This window comes from Amia ocellicauda, chromosome 6 (genome assembly GCF_036373705.1).
Source record: "Amia ocellicauda isolate fAmiCal2 chromosome 6, fAmiCal2.hap1, whole genome shotgun sequence".
In the NCBI taxonomy this organism is placed as follows: domain Eukaryota; kingdom Metazoa; phylum Chordata; class Actinopteri; order Amiiformes; family Amiidae; genus Amia; species Amia ocellicauda.
In genome coordinates, this window is record NC_089855.1 from 10170027 (window position 1) to 10190797 (window position 20771).

Genomic DNA, 20771 nt, shown 5'->3' on the forward strand with positions numbered 1-20771 from the left:
TCCCTCCAGTAGAGTCCAGAGACTCGTACAATCTGTGCCAAGAGCATTGAAGCTGTTGTGGTGGCTCTGGAGCCCAACACCTTACTGAGACACTTTATGTTGGTTTTTCCTTTAATTTGTCACCCGTCTGTATATATAGATATGCTTAATGCTTACGAGAGACTTATTTCTGAAGCATTTGAAGTTTTGAAAGAACAAAAAGGAATCATGGGAAAGTATATCAACAATCTTAAAGATACACGTATGTAAGTTACAACAAAAAGACAAAGGAAGTTGTCGGTCAAAGGGCATCTGTCCCAGAAGCTTTCTTCTCTATCACATGAGGATCAGATCCGTCTCACAAGTCCCCCGACGAAGCGGCTGCTGCTGATCTCTCTGGGCTCTGTGAATTACTGTTCGCGCTGAACTTCAGATACACTTCACCGAGTCACATGCGGCTGCTCGAACAGGATGGCTTCCTGCTCTCCTGAGATCCGGCAGTATTTTTGCAGGGACTCATGTGACAAAGTGCATCACAAGCAGTCTCCAAATGATTAATGAGCAAATCCAACTTTTACAGAGAGAAAGCGCAGGCTATGGTGATGAAAAATAAATGTGCCTATACATTACAGAGTTCCTGAGATAAAGTGAAAATACGCTGAAATAATTATCCTGCTATTCTTACGTATTAGAAGCCTTCTTTGAAACCAAAATGTCAGCTCTCTGCCATATTCCTTTACACCATGTATCTTATAAGACCTTCAAATGTAAGTTGAATAGCATCATTTGAAATTGTCATAAAAATACAGTTTCCCGCTGATGAGTATTATTTAAAGTTTGTCTGATGCTAAATTTTGTACTCGGGTAATGTTGACTTTACAGAGAGATGTGAATTATTCAGACCCTCCTCCCAGTGTATGGCAGTGGTGACAGTGTCTGTGTTTGTCATTTTATATGTGACGTATGTGTGATGGAGAAATGAAAAGTGGAAAAAAGTGATGTTTGTGAAAAGGTACTTAATATCTGTACTTATAAGAGATGAAAAAGTAATTAGCAGCAGCCTTAGAAATAACTTTATTATATTTTCTCTTCTGATTCTGTCTTTTAATTGTTGTTTGTTTGTTTATGTATTTATATTGATTTTCTTATCTACTGTGACTCGGGGCATGGCCTGCTAAATAATGAACTATTCTTTATAATGGAAATGCTTTTCATTTCTTTGTCTGCGTCATTGCCCTGTTCCCGGGTCAGCCTGGTCGGACGAGGCCTCCTCTCGGGTATTCCACATGTTCCCAATCCTTTCTTTCTCTGTCATATGCTGCAGCTGCAGGTTCCCATGTGATAGTCTTTCTTTAGCCCTGTTCCTTCCTTCTGGCACTGCCCTGCACACCGCAGCGTAGCTCTGATGTCACAGACAGCCGCTGACTTACGAAGGTGCCCATTCACTCAAAGGCCTTCATTGTGTTCGGAGTTTAGCAATACAGTTACTGTTCTTCACCGAGGAGATAACCGATCAACACAGTCGGACGTAGTGAAAAGATTGTGTGAATTAAAAAAAGAATAGTATCAATACTATACATAATAAAAATGGTAGTATTCATTTTCAAAGAAAGCTACAGGTTTAATGGCTAACTCCTGTTGGCATTACGTTTGCTGAGCTATGCAGTATGTGTCCGTATGTGTGTTTGTTGAGTGTCTTTATCAACAATGCAGAACGTTCTAGGGAAGTACAATGTGTGGCCCTTGTGGGTTGAAGCAATGAAACTAAATAGTTACCCATTGCATTATTATTACGATGTTTTTGTACTATGTTTACAGTATTGATGTGATGAATTCAGAATTGTAGTGTTTTCTGCTTCTTGTTGCCTGGATCTGCTGGTTGGCACAAAAACAAGAAAAGAATGAGTGAATGGAGAATCGGCTGAAGCAACAGCTTTCTTTGGCCGAGGAAGCAGTTTCAAGCAGGTATAAATCGCTCTCTCGCTTCTTCTTCCACTAGTCTGAATCCAGTGTGAATGTGAATCTGCTAATCCCTATATCCCCTCGCCCCCCTTAATTGTTCCTGCACAGGGCCAACCTTTTTACCCCAGAACCCACAATTTCTCACTCACTAGCAAACGATCTCCCCCGCCACAAACACACAAAACTGACAGACAGACTGCAAACGCACTGCAGCCCCCCATGCCACATAAATCCCAGATCGCTACAAGATTTCATATAATCATCATTGGGAATCATTGGTGTTTTTTTTTTTTTTTTTTTTTACTGTTGTTTACAAATGATGTGTTTTTACTAGTAAATTAAAACATTAAATTACTTATTGACAGATTCTGATAATGTTGAATAAGTCGTATTAGAAATAAAGGGATGCATAAATGTCTGTGGCTGCCGCTGCTTAACCAACATGTCAATGCGCCTTAATCAAGAGACTAATTGAGCTGATTAATGGAATCCTGAGATTATTCATCAATCAGGGTTTTAATTAAGCAGACTACATGGCCACCTTGCACAGGAAGGAATGAAGTGTGGCCTTAGAAAGCGCGTTGCATAAAACACAGGGCCTTAAGTATAAAAGATGCACAATATACCGAGTCAAAGTCTTACCGTTAGCATGAGCAAATCTGATTATTGATTATTAATTTCACACACCACTAAAGCCAAGTTTGGCTGGGAACTACACATTCTTAACATGGAATTTGATTACCAGTTGTTCCCCTGCTTTGAGAAAGATGTTTTTCTTTTATTACATTTTTGACGTCCTTTTAATTCTTGATCCCATTAGCCCCAGACAATTTGGGACAGGATTTTAAAATGACCATTAAACTGAAAGAAATCAACACAAATATGAATATCTTATGTCGTGCTTATACCATGCCCAGCAAACAAGTGCATGATTACAATACTAATATCCAATTAAATGCTTCAATAAATATTTGACTGATGCAATTTCATTTTCAGTTAATTAATATTAAAAATGCCATCATATGCATTTATTCTCCCAATCAACGCAGTAACATTGCTTAGTCCTTCGTTGGGTCTGTGTGGATGCCGAAAGAAGCCCTTCTGAACATGCTGACTGTGTAGTTTAAAGACAATTAAAAAAAAACTCTTTTATATTAAAGCCTCTGGGGATTATTGGACCAAATGGCAACCCTATGTAATGCCCCACAAAATAATCCTAATTGTTTATTTCACTGTAACATTAAGAGTGTTTTCCAATGTGCGGAAACCCTACCTTGGGGCGATTACAGGTCCAAAACTTCACACGTACTTGCTTGTGTATCAGTGACCTGCATAGCTGCTGCCATTCTTCGAAGAGTAACAGAAAGAAAACTATCCTGATTTATTATTCCTCTGCGGCAAGGACTCATCCAAACTCTCAGTCATTAACTTTGACTCAATGTTTCCATTTTCTCTTGTCAAGGTCATTAAATATTGATAGATGTTTGCTAATTTTATACGACAGAGGTAAATAGAGTTAGTTAGGGTATATTGTGGTACAAAAATATATACACAAGAAAATAAAATACTTGATCCCCCAAGTATCGTACTAACCCTGTAACTCTCTCAATTTTAAAGTAATGAGATCAATTAATTCACGTTCCCAACCTTTTCACCTCTCAAATCGTTTATATCTAACATCAGAATCCGGTACATGTAAACTAACAAATTTTAGCTGGTGGTTTTAAAATATATAAAAGGGGGCATCATTCAATATTTTGAATGAGATCAGCATTCAGCAGATTGAAATGTAAAGATCAAAATTCAAACACTCAAAGAGGGGTTTACTTTTAATTAGCCTCGGCAAATCTTACAAACTAGTGTTGAAAATCAGCCCAAACTGTGATTTGTTTGGAAGGCTTTGGTTGTCAGTCCCTCCTTCAGGATTAGGGGCCAAATTCTGTCTGTTCCAGTCAAATCAAACCCTGCCAGCTAACTAGGCATCACATGTTGGGAAGACCTAGGCAGCCTACAACTTTTTCAATTAATGTGGAAAACACAGAGAGGGTCACTCCCACCTCCTGCAAGATGCTGCTTCTGGTGAATTGATCCTTTTTGTGCTCTGCCCAGCCAGAGAGCACTCCTGCTCCCGCTTCTCCCCAGGGAAATTTCATGATCTGTCCCACTCATATTGCATTCGGTTCCAGCTGGCTGGTTTGATCTACTGTCACCTTCGCCCTCAGCCTCATCTCAGTCCATCTCATGGGACAGTGTAGACACTTTGAGACTTAATTACCATCATCTTCATCGTCTCCGTTTTCACCTTCTCCCTCCTCTGAGCCTCCTCCTCATCGTTTAAAGGTAAACTCTTTTCATATCTCACACAGTATTGTAAAATGGTTTTATAATCCGAAATATTTTAATTTTGCAGAATGTGTATTTCCACAGTAAGACTGCATGGAAAATTTGATCTCTGATAGAAACAAAAGTTTAGATGTATATTTTAACTATAGCTTCTTACAAACCTTTCACAGTGTTGGATGCTATGGAGTGGGATTGTTTGTCATTACATTTATTTATACATGATATTTGCATTTCCCCGCTGGGTTTGGTGTCAGTGGGACCTTGGTAGAAATACGATACTTTCCCTCAGCCTTTCCCTAGATAGGTCTTGAAAGTATACATTTTGCTAAATATGCATAATTTATGGAGGGTACAGAATATCCATTAGATATTAAAATTAAAATTTCAACAACCTAAAGTGTGTAAGTGTGAAGTGGCTGTAATGCTTTTAATTGCTCATATGTTTAAGGCTTGACTGTTGTGTCATGGCACTTATATATCATTCGCATCATAGTCTATCAAAATGTTAATTATTCAATTATTCAGTGGCCCTAGAAATGTTAATATTTTTTATTCTTGCAAACTCTGTTGATAAGCTGTATTTTCTTATGTATGTTTGTAGAAATATCAGTGTTTCAATCAGAGACACTGACCAACACATACACACAGACCAGGCTTTTACTGGGGGTCTAAATGGTCAATTAGAGAGTGTGCATCAGATTTACTGGAGGTCTGGGCTATAGGGACCTATATTCTGGTGCTATTGTGTTTATTATTGGTTGGGTTCTTTAAACTAGTCAGTGAACATATTCTGATTTAAATATAATGGTGCATTCCTTTATTCATATGAATGTTTTGATTTAATAGACAGGATTAATTAACTGGGAGTCTCTCTCTCTCTCCATATATTTCTTTTTGTGTAATTTAAATCCCTTTGGGCTTCCCTTGGTACACTCTCACTGCTATACCTTTGCTCATTGCCATTGTTACAGCAGTGTATGTGTCTTTAAATTATCGAATCTTGGATTATTATTATTATTATTATTATTATTATTATTATTAGCAGATTCCCTTACCCAGGGTGGATTACAATTTAAGCACAAGTTATCCTATTTTGTTGTAGTTTACAACAATTTCTGACAGACTATTACTAAATAAGAAGAAGGGAGGCTGTTTTGGTAAAGCTACAGATTACCTCTATTTGGTTAAGGGGATTATCACATTTTTCAGTTTTCTAATCTCGTGTTAGTGGGAAATTTAGGTCAATTTAGGAAACTGTGACTGATTTATCCTGTGACGTAATATGATCAGAAAATAAAAATAATTTAAAAAAACTATCTAGAGGCATTGATATCATGTTAACACACATTAGTACATGGAATCTGGTATTTTACTACTATTATCTGGACCTTATCTGTGCGAGTTAGATTATGAGCTGTACTACTAATTTCTTGCTTGGTAAAGCGGATTTACGGTTGGCGACTGTATGAATGCATTGTGCACCGCTGGCTTAAGAGTAAGTTAGGGCATTACAAAAGCTTAATACAGCCCCATCCATCAGCGTGGAAGAGCCTTGATACTCCTATTTTATAAACAACATTACTGAGGATTGAAAGGATGTTTCCACGATAATGTGAAATAAATGTAATATAGAATTCTGGCTCATGCAAAATTATTTCAATGTCAATTACATTAGTTCTGTTCTTTAGTTATTTAATACCGAAAAAATGTAATGTGTTATTAAGTTGGGAAATTAGGGAAATTTACAAATGTTTTCCTTGTGGTTTGTAAAAATTGTACAAAACCTGTAACTGTTAATGGGTATATTAATCAAAAAGGTTCTTTCAAATTCTGAAAATCCCCCAAAATATTGTTTTAAAATAATGGAAAAATGCAATACAATAAGAGGACCTGCACTGTGAAAATGTATTACTTGCTGTTTGACATTCTTCATTTAGTATTGTTTTTGTGCAATTACTTTCAAACATATCATTAAAATACCAGTGTAACACATTGAAATAATTAATGTAAGAAAAATGCTCTAAATGAAACCGGAGTTATGTTTTACAGTCACATATATGTTGTACATTGCAGTGTACAGTTAAATGAATCCACATTTCTTCATGCCAGTAATAATATTGTTCAGAAGACTGTAAGGAAAGGCCCGATCAGTAATTAGAACATAATCCTGTTATTGCAGGAATCCTGTAGGAGTTTAATCTCTTTGCTGGATTCATTGTAGCTTCTTTTTGTTCTTCTTTTGAAACTCTTGATGGAAACGGAAAGTAGGAGCTTCCCTTTCGCTCTCCCACACACAGACTCTCATTGTGACACTCACAGACACTCACACAGACTTCTGAAATGTGAAAAATCCTTCATTCTTACGCAAACACTTCTTAAATGATTAGTCATAGTTAATATACACGTCTCAATCAGGAAACTAATGTCTCATTACATACGGAATTTGATGTAAGGAAAGAGTAACTGATAGTCCTTTCATAAAGATGTCATGCTGGGGACTGAATTTAACGCAAGGCCAGACTCTTTTGCCACAGGGGACCCGGGCTTCCTCTCTGAATGAACAGACCAAATGTAGAAATAATTACTTATTTAAACTTGCATTTGAACTCCGAGACATCTGGCACAAAGACCATAATGGTAATTATGGTAAATTTTCAAATGCCATAACAGTAAATCAACCCAAAAAATGAAAATACTTAATGTGTGTCATGTAAAAAATAAAGTATATTTGTCTTTGATGGTGTTGATGGTGGTCTGGCAGCAGATCTGGTAGATTATGTTCTTGATAATACATAAGAGCATAAGAAAGTGTCCAATCGAGAGGAGGCCATTTGCCCCATTGTGCTCGTTTGGTGTCCAAGGATCCTATCCAGTCTGTTTCTGAATGTTCCCAAATTGTCTCTTCAGCCACATCGCTGGGGAGTTTGTTCAGATTGTGACGCCTCTCTGTGTGAAGAAGTGTCTCCTGTTTTCTGTCTCGAATGCCTTGAAGCCCAATTTCCATTTGTGTCCCCGGGTCCATGTGTCCCTGCAGATCTGGAAAAGCTCCTCTGGTTTGATGTGGTCGATGCCTTTCATGATTTTGAAGACTTGGATCATGTCCCCACGTAGTGTCCTCTGTTCCAGGGTGAAAAGGTTCAGTTCCTCAGTCTCTCAGTAGGACTTTCCCTTCAGACCTGGAATAACTAGTGCATCATACAGTCTGAACATCACTGCCCTTGTTCTCAATTCTACACTTTTGACAATATACCCTGACATTGTTACTGTAATTGAACTGATCATTAATTTACACACCCAGGTGAATCAAACCTAAAATCATAACTTTTCTATCAATCACACAATACAGCTGGCAGTATGAATAGGTTCCTGTTTCAAATGTACAAAATGTTGATTAGAAAGGATATGTAAGAAACATTTCAACAATGTTCACATCTTAGCCAGTAACCCTCTTTGCTCTTCAATGCAAATGATAGACTAGACTGAACTGAACTTAATTGCATATAGTTAAAGATGCATCACAGCAAATAAGACATTAATCTCCCTCTCTCTCTGATATGATTTATATCATATATATACCTGGGCTCTAAGGTGGGGTCTCTTGTGGACAGTGACTCAGGCAGGGGAGTATGGTGAAGGAAGTGCTGGTTTATTTACAGTGAGCAAAGCAAAGAGACATACAGAAACCACAAACAAAACCCTGGCTCCTTGTTGAGCCTAAATTACACTTGGAACAGATCACTAAATCTATACACAACTAATGAAACAAAGCAAACACTCAGCAACAAGCCCAAATCCACGGTCCAAAGAATAGTTCAGTTAAAAAAACAAAGCTCTGGACCACTTCTCTTTGTGCCATTGTCTCTCAGACTCTCCTCCAACCTCCTCAACAGTAAAGGATGCCGGCACACTGCTTTTATTCAGGAACCGGCCAATGGGAGGAGTCCTGCCAGTCATGTGGTTCCCCCAGAGTGAGTCTTTCCCCAAGGCTTCTGGGGGATGTAGTGCGATTCAGGGCTGCCTTTACCTGCCATGCCCAGCATTGTGTCACAGTTTTTATTTCTGGAGTGTATTAAAAGTTCACTCAACCACAGTGAGTCAAAAGCAGAAATAAATAACTCCTACGAACTCAAAGACCTTGTCCTCTGGACCACTGTGAACACCAGATGAATTGTTAAACTATTAATTAATTGGAAGGTGCAACGTAAATGGAGATTTGATACATTGCTTCCACGGTTCATAGTTCATCCTGCCTGTCGACAACCCTCCTTTAGGGGCAGGTTGTTTTACCTAGTTCTGTGGTAAGTAAAATAAATCCTCAGTTACAAGGAACACATAAAATCTCCATGGGGACTAATGTTGGCCAGTTTATAACTCAGGTCTGTTGCTGGAGAGCAGAGAGATGAAACCAGCAGTGCAATGCCGTGGAGACTGCATGTCAGGGCGAGTGTGCACTTCACATAGAGCCGCTCGAGCTGCAAAGAAAATAAAAGGTTTATTTTGGCTTCTAAACCCCACTAGCTGTCTGTCACTAGAAGTCCTGTTTCAGCAACATCAACCCAAGACACACATTGTTTATGTGTCTGAATCAACAATTTAATGTTATAAAAGCACATACATTTTTGTATTTCTTTTGAAATATCACAATAGTCCCACAACAAATTAAGAGAAACATATCCAAGTGTCTTTCAGTATAACGATAATGGTTCTTCCTCTTTACGAAAGCATTTGGGTTCAAGTTTGTCTTAAATAGTACTGCATAGATATTTTTCAGTGTGTCCTTATGCAATGATAAGTTACACAACTCAGTTGCTATTAACACATAATGGCCAGTCAACATGCAAGACCCTTGTGGACAGGTTTTAAAAGGGTCTGTCCTGTTTAATTAATAGCCTAACTCTCCTGTTAATTACAGATGGTAGGGCACTGTAACCTATTCTGTGAGGATGCCAGGAGAGGGAACAATAGAGTCCTGTGAGTGAGAGGGTGCCACGTCGGAAGGAAATTACATCACAAAAGCCCGTCTGCATGGGTTCTTAACAAAGGTTTAAATCGAGTGAATTGCAGAGATAAAACCGAATGGGATTTACAATGTGGGGCGCTCGAAGCTCACTGACAGAGTTATTAAAAGAATCCATCTACACAGATAAATTATCTAAAGCTGCCTTTGAAATGGGTTCGCAAGGTGACTGTGGCCGAGCACCGGGTCATAGGAGAATTTCACAGCCTTAATTGAGGAAGTGTGTTTTCCATCCTCCTATGCAAGAAATAAGGGGGGAAGAATAAGATAATGAAATGTGATGTATGCCAGTCATGCATAAGAGATATACAGTGTGTGCTTTTCTGACTAAAACAGAAAAGGAAGCAGATTATAAGAGGCTCGGGACAGGGTAGGGGGGAGGAGTCTTAAACTTGTTGACTGTATCACTGATTTTGGTTTAGGTCCTATAACTTCAATCTCAGTGGTATTCTGGGAGGAAATGGAAGAATTTAAAAGGTTCATAAACACATGCTTATGCAGGAAAATTCAGAAAACTGAAATTGCACCATGCTTTATCAGTTGAGGATATAATTTCATGACAGTGAAAGTGATGGCCAGTCAACAAAATCCTTTAACACCTATGCCCTCCTAGGAGCAAACAAACACAAATTATTACTCTTCAAATCCTGAGTTGGTAGTGCACATTTCAATGATAAAAAAATACACAAGCCTGTCTCTCTAGATGGCACTAGAAAAATCATCATCTGAATGCACATCAGTGGAAACCTCTGACAACAGGCTCTGTTGGGAAGCTGTGTGATTGAAGTGACGTGTACTAACCCGACCACATTTCAACTGACAGGTGAAGAAAGTCTATACACAAATACTGAACCAGTTATGCATGTTCAGCTTTATATATATATATATATGTACAGGTCTTTAAGACTTCATACAAGTGGCAAATCAGAGGGGGTACACAAATTAATATAAAAAGGTATTTGACTGCTTGGCAAAATTAAAACCCTGTAGTTTTTAAGGACTGGATCTGAACACCTCAGCCCACCATTTACTGAGTCCTCATCTGAAATGATGCCACACTTGTATGGTGGAACAGTGCCTGCTTGAAAGGTGAGGGACCAGGAACATGAAACATTTCATTATGAACTGAGAAGATGTGGATCTCCAGGCTATAATGTAAAAAGTCTTGAGAGGAGAATTAATTCACCTGCTCCACACAGTCCTGAAGCTGACAAACCTTTTCTTTTTTTAAAAGCCTCACCTGGGCCCACATCACACTGTCCCTGCTGATTTAATCACAGAGGGCTGGTCTGCACTCAAACACCGCTTTACAGCCTCTGGTCATCCCTTTGCTTGAGATCATTGGGCCCCACACTTACGCACCCTGCTGCTTCATCTGCCCTGGCTGCTGAACTGGGTCCCGTCCTCGGACGCTTCTCACCCTGCGCTGGGATGGTCCCCTTGCACAGGCAACCACACACTGCCACTGGGTTGGTAGTTTAGGTCGACCACCACCCATCCACTATGTTGCTGTGCCACCCCACTGCTGCTGGCGCTCAGTCACCGGCTCGGTATCTGCTTCTGGGGGAGCTTAGTCACTGGTACCCTACTCGACCTGCCCGTGGAGGAGTCTTAGAGCCTGTCCGCAACTCGCCGTGAGGAAGGCCATTCGATCTGCTTCTCTGAGCTCCCAGACACAGCACTCATCGCTCTCACACAACTCTGCTCCCAGTCTGAATCTGCCCACGGAGGCTGGGCCACCTCTATTTCCGCTCTCCCCAATCCCTGCTCTCCCCCCTTTCCTGCATGGGGCAAACGTTTGACCTCAGAACCCACAATTACAAACCCAGATTGCTACAATACTCTAACCCAATAAAACTAAAACTAAAAAACATGTAGCATTGACTCAGTCTTTGTTATAGAGGCAATGGCAAGTCGTGGATGACAGGGGGTGTTCGTAGGGGAGAAGGGAGGTATTTTTACCACACTACAATCTTTTATGAGGACAGCCTCATATTTGGCCCATGGACCCGTACAACAATCACTTGTTCCCTTATGAAACTTTTCTATGCTTTCCTTATTGGGCTAGTGTTTGCATATTATAAAGGAATTACTATGTAAAAACAGCTTAATTATTCTCGGGCTATTCCACTGTATGATCAATAATAATAATACATAAACATACTTATATGTAGTGACTTCCATAATATCATGAAAATATATCCTGCTATAATTCTAGAGCTACTAACGTATGTAATTTGAATACTACTGTAGATGTATACTGCTAAATTATACAGTACTTCTACTACACTGATATGAACCTGCATACTACCATGCAATAATACATATCTGATAATATATCATGCTAAACGTACTGTCGCATGCAGAAAAGATATCTGGAGACTCTTTAAATTCTAGTTTGATTTGAACTTACATATGTGAGCACTGTCTTTGTGAAATTAAATTGGTTTTACCCTACGGTAGCCTGGGTGTGCAATGCAATTCTCCTCATCTGATCCCCATTTTGAAACTTTACCTTGTCGTATCAGTTTAGGACTTGAAAATTGATAGTCCCATATACTTTTTCCACATTTTTTTTCAAGATTATAAATAAGCCACCTGCTTTTTTAGCAGAAGCTTGTTGTAACTTGTTTAGGTGTATCTTCCCTAACACCCATGTAAACCAAATTGAATATAACCTCTATTGGTTAAAAATTGCAATTGATATTCTCCCCACAAGGTGTAGCTGTATGCCTTGTTTCAATACTGAAGGGAGACAGTCGTCATGCCTATTGAAATGAGTGCATCGTACATTTGAAATAATGATTTGTGTTTTTAAATAATGGGTAGATGCAATCATTTGAAGGCATTGTTTTAACTGAATTAAGATGGATCAGATGTGTAGATTGTATCAAATAACAGCTGTCACAGAATTTAGCGTTATATCTTTTTCATAGTGTGCTGTTTTTGAACGCATCGGTTTCTAATGCGCTTCGGCGGGTCTATCGTATTTGCTTTCTTTCAATTGACACAATCAGAGCACCCTTACAGGAAACGAGTTTGTAGTGGCGTTTGCAATATAATTTCAAACATTTTACACAATATCCGTGCAAACCTCAACAATGATTTATTGCACGAATCTCGGTGTCACTTCTTGCTCTTAATTGCATTCTTACATGCTTTTTAAATCCACCATTTCTCTGCAAGCATTCTGCAAACATTTTGATGACGTTTACACTTTTGTTTTTAATGTGTAGGCCTGCATTTGTATTCCCTGTATATTTTGCATTATGCTTTAATCTCTCATGACTGCGGGTATGTTCATGCTTTTATCATAATTGTGCAAGGGGAAGTCCATTGCAGGACTTAAATGCATTTAATAGCTTTGGCTTGGTAAAAGGAGCAGACATACTGCAGCTTTGGAGATGTAATCTTGCTCCTGCAGAGGGCGGCCCCGCTGTCTGTCTGCTGCTGGTAATAAATCCTCATACATTTACTAAACCCAGTAGTCCTTGCAAAAGCAGAATCCAAGACTGTGACAGTTCATTCACTTGTTTTTCTGCTATACCTTGTGCATGTGCAGGCCTGTTGCTTATCTTTTCAAATGTATCCATGCATAACACAATGAATGTCCATAGATGCATTAACTTAACACTGCTAATTACATACAACTCAGTTTAAAATATTATTTCAGCCATAAATGTAATAGTCATAATAATAATAAGGTACGTGATCATGACTTTTATATATAACACTAGCACAGCACCTGTATATCTCACTAATACAATGTTATGCACATTGCTGGGGGACCAGGAACTGTCCCAGGGTCCACACTATACTTTGTGTTTCTTGCTCTACATGAAACAAAATTGAATTTGCTGATCAGTGTTGAACTATAGCCTAGTCGTGAAGAACTCTGATTGAAGGCTAAATATAGTTTGCCATCTTAAAATGTGGTGAACGCTATATTTGTGGAAGCTTGTATCTAGATTTCTCCAGGGTTTTGTTTGTTTCTTTCACCCCGTTTATGAAAAATGCACATTTGCTTTCACACTATTGAACGTGTTATATACAGAATGTGAGACTTGCCATGATCGTTCGCAAACAGAGGAGTGTGTTTTGTAATCTAGTTGTGTCTAAAAATAATTGCACCTTGAAACGTGTGATTTGGAAAAACAGAGACAAACTGGATAAGAAGGTAAGGTGAGAAAGATATGGAAACAGTAGTGTTGGGGAGTACGGGGTGACTTGCATAGAGACTTTCCTTTCACAGGAGGTTTGAGAGAGAAACAGATCATGCTTTGACTAATATCCCCCCTATTTTTCCTTTCTTTTAGTTTGGGTGGGATGCCTGCAGCTGGTATTGTGAATGCAGATGTTCTTATTTTCCTTTCTGCTTATTTCAGGAGTTGGAGCTGAACAATTCGGCCAACATGTATCTGGAGAACAAGAACAAGCTGGAAATGGAGCTGACGCAGAAGGTGGCGCAGACCCATCAGGCTCTGAACGGACACCGGACGCCCGAAGCTGTGGCCGGCAATTTCGGGGAACTCAGGCTGTTGCAGGGCTTTTCTGAGATGAGGGAGACCCAGAAGCTGCACCAGAGCGAAGCCATTGCACCCAGCCAGTGTGTCGTCTACGAAGATGATTTCAGCCCAGTGGAGGAGGAGAGGTAAGAGGAGAGATGTGTGCTCTCCACAGTCTGTCAGAGCTTTGAGGAGTTTAGGAGTGTAGAACAAAGTTGGGTTCCTTGCTGAAGGATAAGTGAAGAAAATAGCAAGGGAGACGGCTCTAAAATTCTTCCCTTCATTTCAAATTCTGATTGTCAGAGGAAAAGAGACACTCACAGCGTAGTTTGGTTTGCAGCACTGGGCTCCTTTTGTGGTGTCTGCATTACATTTGGTGTTAGATGACAGCAAGTTTAAACTCAAAAGTCACCTTTTTTCACTCCACGTTGCCTAACCTCTGACCCGCTCACATCAGAACCACTGAATTGGGCAGATTTAAAGATCCATTACGGCGCTTCCATGTCGTGCATGACGTTAAAAGTTGGATGCCTTTGTGGGGCTGCGTTTCATAGCACAGAACTGCGGTATAGAGGGAAGCCTGAAGCCGTTACCAGCAGAACTAATAACAAGCCTTTTGTTCTGTTGAGAAATCACCACAGCTCTTCGGCAGAAAATGTCTCATTTAGCAGCCTCCCCTTGTAACAAGTGCGTTTTCAGGGGAAATAATGAACTTGGTACATCATCTCAACAAGGCCCTGTACCGTTCAACTGAAACTCACATGAGACTACTGAGATCAGAATCACCGGCTGTTTTTTTCCTCCCTATTGGTTGCACCTAAAAATAGTAGGCTATTGTATTAGCCACCTCATCTTGAAATGAGCTTTGGAAAAGGGCGACAAGCAATCTTCTAGTTCCTAAAGAAGGGCTCTCACGTTGTTTTTGGATGAAAGATTTAACCCCATGAGTGATGATGTTAATGAATAAACCTATAGTGTTATATTTATAGCTGCACTTCCAGGACACAATTGCATATAGGATTTGATTACATGGAGCAGCGGATTATAGGAATGCAGAACATTTGTGATTCTGGGAAAAGATTGGCCTGGGACATTAGCCAGGAGATAGATAAGGAAATATTGCGTTGAGTATCTGTTAAATAAAACTTGAGGATATTAAAAAATTCTAATTACGAAATCACTAACAACTTTTCTTCAGAAGTGAATCCAGTTAACATTAATGTTATTATGACGGAGCCCACATAAACCTGGTAAACCTGGTGTACAAATTGACTGGCAAATAATCTTATTCCTGACAAGCCCTGTAAAAGATGGATGCTTTTCCACTTTGTTTCGCCTTAAAAAGCAGATACTTAAAAATAATACCTGTGAAATCCAGCATCTTTTTTCTGGTGCATTACAATTTTAAATCTATTTTCACATCAACAAGTCAACAGTGACACAATTAAATTCTCTTAAGGGCAAAATGTCGTTTTTCTGGGCGTATCAACCTACCACACATGTTTTTTTAATTTTGAGTGTGTAACGTGTCTGTGGGAAAGTGTTGGAAGATACATAGTTGGGTACATCGAGTTTTGTATACAAAGAAAAGTCTACATTTAGTAATAAATCAATCAATCAATTACAGGTCAATAATGGAGCCTTCTTTTGTGGAGTTATTCATTCCTTACATGGTTTGGTGGTTCAGTTATTTTGTTTAAGTCGTGGCTGTGCTTATATTTTATAGCACAGCAACTTAGCCGAATCAGCACTGTATTGTTCTGGTCTGCTTGGCAGTCACTCTTTGGACATTTTATATATTTTAAACCTGTCAGTGTTTGAACCCCCGCATCAGTGGAGCAATTGCTTTGCATAACTGTTTTCTCACGACTTTAGGGCTGTAAAGATCAGGTGCTAGGAGTTATGCCTAAAATGGCGTGTCGGGTTTGAGCCGGCTCCGACCACACATGCTGTAATGGGGCCGTGAGTTGGAACAATGAGATTCATACCGTTTATTTGCTTCTAACCATATCAAGTGTGACCAAAACAGGTCACGATTCGCCGTTTACAGATCTCTCGGCATACGCCTCTACCAGCAAACTCACCTCACGTTCTTGAACACAAATGTTATCTTTCACCCTTCCCCTGACAAGCCATTACACCACAGCACAGGTTAATTAGCTAATGAATATCACAAAAATTACCATGGAATAACTTGGCTACATGAAAGAAGAGATCCACTGAAAAATACATGGAATAAATGACATCATAAACCCATTATGTGGTAATTGGGCTTGTTATTTGAACATAAGTTTCTAACTTTAAATTTTCTGCCCTTAGTATTGGTACGGTGTAAATAGAGGCCAAAGTTGCATTAGTCATCTGTGATAATGGAAATCGTGCAGCCTATTCTTAATCCCCACAAAAGAAAACTTTGAAAGCGCTCTGTGCTGCAGATGGCTTACACAAGGAGTTTACAGCCTGGGGAGGAACAATGACAAGGCCACAGCTTGATAAAACGGCCAGTGCCCATGACCTTGAGAGTAGTACTTTGATGTCTACATCTTAGCCATCTACCTTCACACAGCCTCAGTGCCAGTCATTTCTTAATAAATCTTCCTGCGCTCTTTCTCGCCGCACACCTGAGGCAATCAGCTAGTGGTCTGTGTCTTAAAAAATAAGACTGAGCTCGGTGAAGGGACAAATTTCCTGACAGAACTTTCCAGCAGATGTTTTTGATGTGTTGGTAATTCAGATGAACATTGATTAAATTGATCGATTCAAACAGTATTTTCCTCACTTTGCCAATGTGTATTTGTCTTTGTGGAAACATAGAAAACAAGGAATTCGGGATTGAGGCATTGTGATGTTTGACTATTTTTGACTACCAAGCTTCAGATGTCATGATAACCTTTGTGCTCTATTATAGAGCAGGAAATGATGATTTATTTCTGTATTTGATTGCGGGGGAGGGGGCGTGAATCGAGTCTGGTAGGATTACTCTGACAGGCTTATTCTAAAAGCTTGGATATATGTACTACTGCCTCATTAGATTACACTTTCTACTTTGCTAGTGTAAGCATGTATTGTGTGTTATTTATTTAACTTATTTAAGTTTTAAGAATGAGTTTATGCAAAAAACGACATACATACGCAGAAGGGTTCATTGGGGCAGTACTGGAAAACTCTGTCATGCTTCTAATCCACTTGGCCCGCACATTAGAGTTATTACAATGATTTCACAGTCCATATGCACTGGATTATGGATCATTAGATTGAGGCTGTGGTCATGTGATGTTTAATCCATTGATTTCCCCAGTGAGAGTTTTTTTTGTGTGCGTGCCCCCATCCCCTCCCTTCCCCAAGTGATCCTGTATGAAACCATTTAAAAAACATTATTAAAAGAAAATGCTTGCTTTGGTTTGTGAAGGACTGGAGCACAGCAGTACCCACTGACGAGGGGCTGTAGCGGCGATCGGCTGAATTTTTATTAAACCTCCGTTCTTTGGACTGAAGCAGCAGATGGAAGTAATTGCATTTTTAGAAATTAAAATTTTTCACTTTGTATTCATTTTGTGCTCCCTGTTAATTGTAAAGAACTTCCTCAAGTTGCACCTGCTGACTGTTGCTCAGTGGTATATTTTGTGGAAAAAAAATCATGTCCCTTTTGAAACATGCACTCGTTTGTCTGTTTTGCCTCTGGTGCTGTTTTGCATCCTTTGGTTTTGACTGGCTCTCTCAATCTCCCGACCTCAGTCGTACACAATAGTACATTTGTGTTATGAAGTGAAAACAGCAGTCCACAATAACGAACCCACGAATCCCGTAGAAACCAGACTTGTTTGTCCAGCACATCCCACAGATGCTCGATTGGATTGAGATCTGGGGAATTTGGAGGCCAAGTCAACACCTTGAACTCGTGATTCATCAGACCAGGACACCTTCTTCCATTGCTCCGTGGTCCAGTTCTGATGCTCACGTGCCCATTGTAGGTGCTTTCGGCAGTGGACAGGAGTCAGCATGGGCACCCTGACTGGTCTGCGGCTACGCAGCCCCATACGCAACAAACTGCGATGCACTGTGCGTTCTGACACCTTTCTATCAGAACCAGCATTAACGTTTTCAGCAATTTGAGCTACAGTAGCTCATCTGTTGGATCGGACCACACGGGCCAGCCTTCGCTCCCCACGTGCATCAATGAGCCTTGGCCGCCCATGACCCTGTCGCCGGTTCACCGCTTTTTCTTCCTTGGACCACTTTTGATAGGTACTGACCACTGCAGACCGAGAACACCCCACAAGAGCTGCAGTTTTGGAGATGCTCTGACCCAGTCGTCTAGCCATCACAATTTGGCCCGTGTCAAAGTCGCTCAGATCCTCACGCTGCCCATTTTTCCTGCTTCTAACACACCAACTTTGAGGACAAAATGTTCACTTGCTGCCTAATATATCCCACCCACTGACAGGTGCCATGATAACGAGATTATCAGTGTTATTCACTTTACCTGTCAGTGCTCATAATGTTATGGCTGATCGGTGTATATATATGTAAGTTTTCTGAAGTAAACTACTGTTCAGTGAAAGTCATCATACCGTGCCTATAGAAAGTCTACACACCTTTTGTTGCCTGGAATTAAATTGCAGTAAATGTATTTGTTTGCTTTTCATTTATCTATACATAATTGGAAAATGAATGGAGCAAAGTATAGAAAAGCTGCCTTCTGCAAGAATGACGAAACTGGGATGGAAGTTCACCTTTCAGCATGACAATGACCCAAAGCACACGGCCAAAACTACACTGGAGTGGCAAACTGATCAAAAAGGTATATGTCCTTGTTTGTCAGTCAGAGCCCCAACAAAAATCCAATCGGAAATTTGTGGCATCACTTGAAGATTGCTTTCCATTTCAGTTTTGTATTTTTTATATATATATTTGTTTCACAATAAAAACATGTTCCCCTTCACAGTGTGGAGTACAGTGTGTATTTAAGTGGAAGAAATCCTCATTTAAATGCATGAAACTGAAACTGAGGCACAACAAAATGTGAAAAAGGTTCATGGGTGTGTAGATCTTTGAGGTAAAAGCCTTCGGAATGAATATGCAAGTGTATCATACAGATTCCGATAGCAATACATGATGAACAATTACATAAAGCATAAAGAAAACATGAATGGATGTGAAAAAAACAATACTTCTCTATAATTTTTCAGTGTATTTTTCCTATTAAAAGTGTTGCATAATAGTTACATTCTATGACCCAAACAGTCAGCCTGTGTGAAATGTACCTGCAAGAAACATGTAATTAGATTCCTTTAAGGGAAGTCACCGGTGCGTAGTTTCTGCAGCTAATTACAACAACGATTTTATGTTCTATAAATAAAAAGAGGCTCTTCCACCCCTTTCAAATAAAACCTTGATTTACATAACCTGGTTGAGATGTTTTAAGTTGATCTTCAGTTACATTTGTGATTTAAAAATAAAAACATTTTTCTGCATTGGATTCGCATTGGATTTGCTTTGGGCACGCTGTCTGATCCCAAAGCAAACAAGCCTTTGCTGAAAAGAAAATATTATAGACTGAACTTTAGCTAATTAGTGGTCCCTCTTCTCTAATCTTTTAATCCTAAAAGGACTGTGGTCCCGGGCTGTCAATTAACATGAAAGCTCAGACCATCTGAGCAACAAACCCCATTTCCTGTGAAGTAGTTTATGACAACATAAGCAGTGTCCACTCAAAATAAAAAGTAATTTATTTCCTCTTTCTTTCATAGCATAACCTGATATATTTATATATTTAGTTTCTAGAGTATTTATATGGTATTGCACCCTCTCCAAGTGTCTTTCATGTTTAAGTGTACAGCATTTTCATCCAGTTTCATCTCCTGAGGAAAGTGGATTCAAAAGTAACTACCACAATGTATGACGTTTATTTTAATTGCTTCAGGAATGGCACAGACAAAAGTAATACATTAGCACTTTTGTATCAAACCTACCCTATTCAAAAATTTTGCTGAAAAGGTTGAATCCATTCAAATTGTACATTATTCTGTGTTTTAACGTTCGACCTTGTGCCGAGCACTCACACAAACATCAGGTCTATTTCCCAACAGGAAACATTCTCAAGACTCAGAGGAGAGGATTTAAAATACACTGACAAGCATCAAATAATTGCCGTACTGTGAAGTATTTAAAAATAATATTACATGCAAAGTTTCCTGGACAGAATGATATATTTGCCATTGTTTTTAGTTCTGTTACAAGGCAGTTAAAAAGTTAAAGTTTCAAACCTGTACATTAAATACAATTCCTGTTATTAGGTTTGTCTATAATTATGTAAATTTTATTTAATGTATTTAGTTTATTACTCAATTCTACTGCAATCGACCCCTCTCAAGTACAAGTTCCTCTTGTTCCTCTTCACAATAAATTAACCACTGACAACCATTATTTGAACTACTTACTGTTAGATTATCTACGGTAATAGTTCTGGTTGTGACATCTGGGTCATTGTAAATGTCCACACATTATCTCTGACGTAACAGCAATTTAAAACAAATTAAGTAGTAGCTTTCACAATATCTACAAAAATGTAAATAATACTGCTTTGAATCAAAAATAAGCACAAGCCAAATACCTGGCTGACGAGCGTTTGTAAAATGCATTGAATCGGCTATTAGTGAGGCCTCAACACCCATGAGATATGAGAGAAAGTAGATGCATTTTGTGAACCTGTTTTCCAAAATACGAAAAGCTACTTTTATGGGTTAAGAGAGAATGAATCTTGAGAAAGGTTTAAGATTTTATCCAAACCGAACTCTGTGATTTTACTCTGCTGAGAAGCAATGTTTGTCAGCCCACAGAGTCGGGCCTTGACATTTATTATCCTGTGGATCTTAATCCTCCTAAGTGAAGGAGACTCCAGAGAGCCTGCTTGTACAAGTTTCCACCTCATTCACAAGCAGAAACAATGTAACATCTTCAGCACA

General features: G+C 39.3%; 1 protein-coding gene across 1 annotated transcript in view; it reads left to right on the top strand.

The window, feature by feature from the left end:
- Positions 1 to 3915: 3915 nt before the first annotated feature.
- Positions 3916 to 20771, top strand: part of oca2 (oculocutaneous albinism II) — a 116015-nt gene continuing 99159 nt past the window's right edge. The window contains exons 1-2 of the mRNA XM_066706090.1: positions 3916 to 4281; positions 13687 to 13952. Of these exons, the coding sequence (XP_066562187.1) occupies positions 13714 to 13952 (239 nt within the window). The 5' untranslated portion in view covers positions 3916 to 4281; positions 13687 to 13713. The remainder of the gene's footprint in view (positions 4282 to 13686; positions 13953 to 20771) is intronic.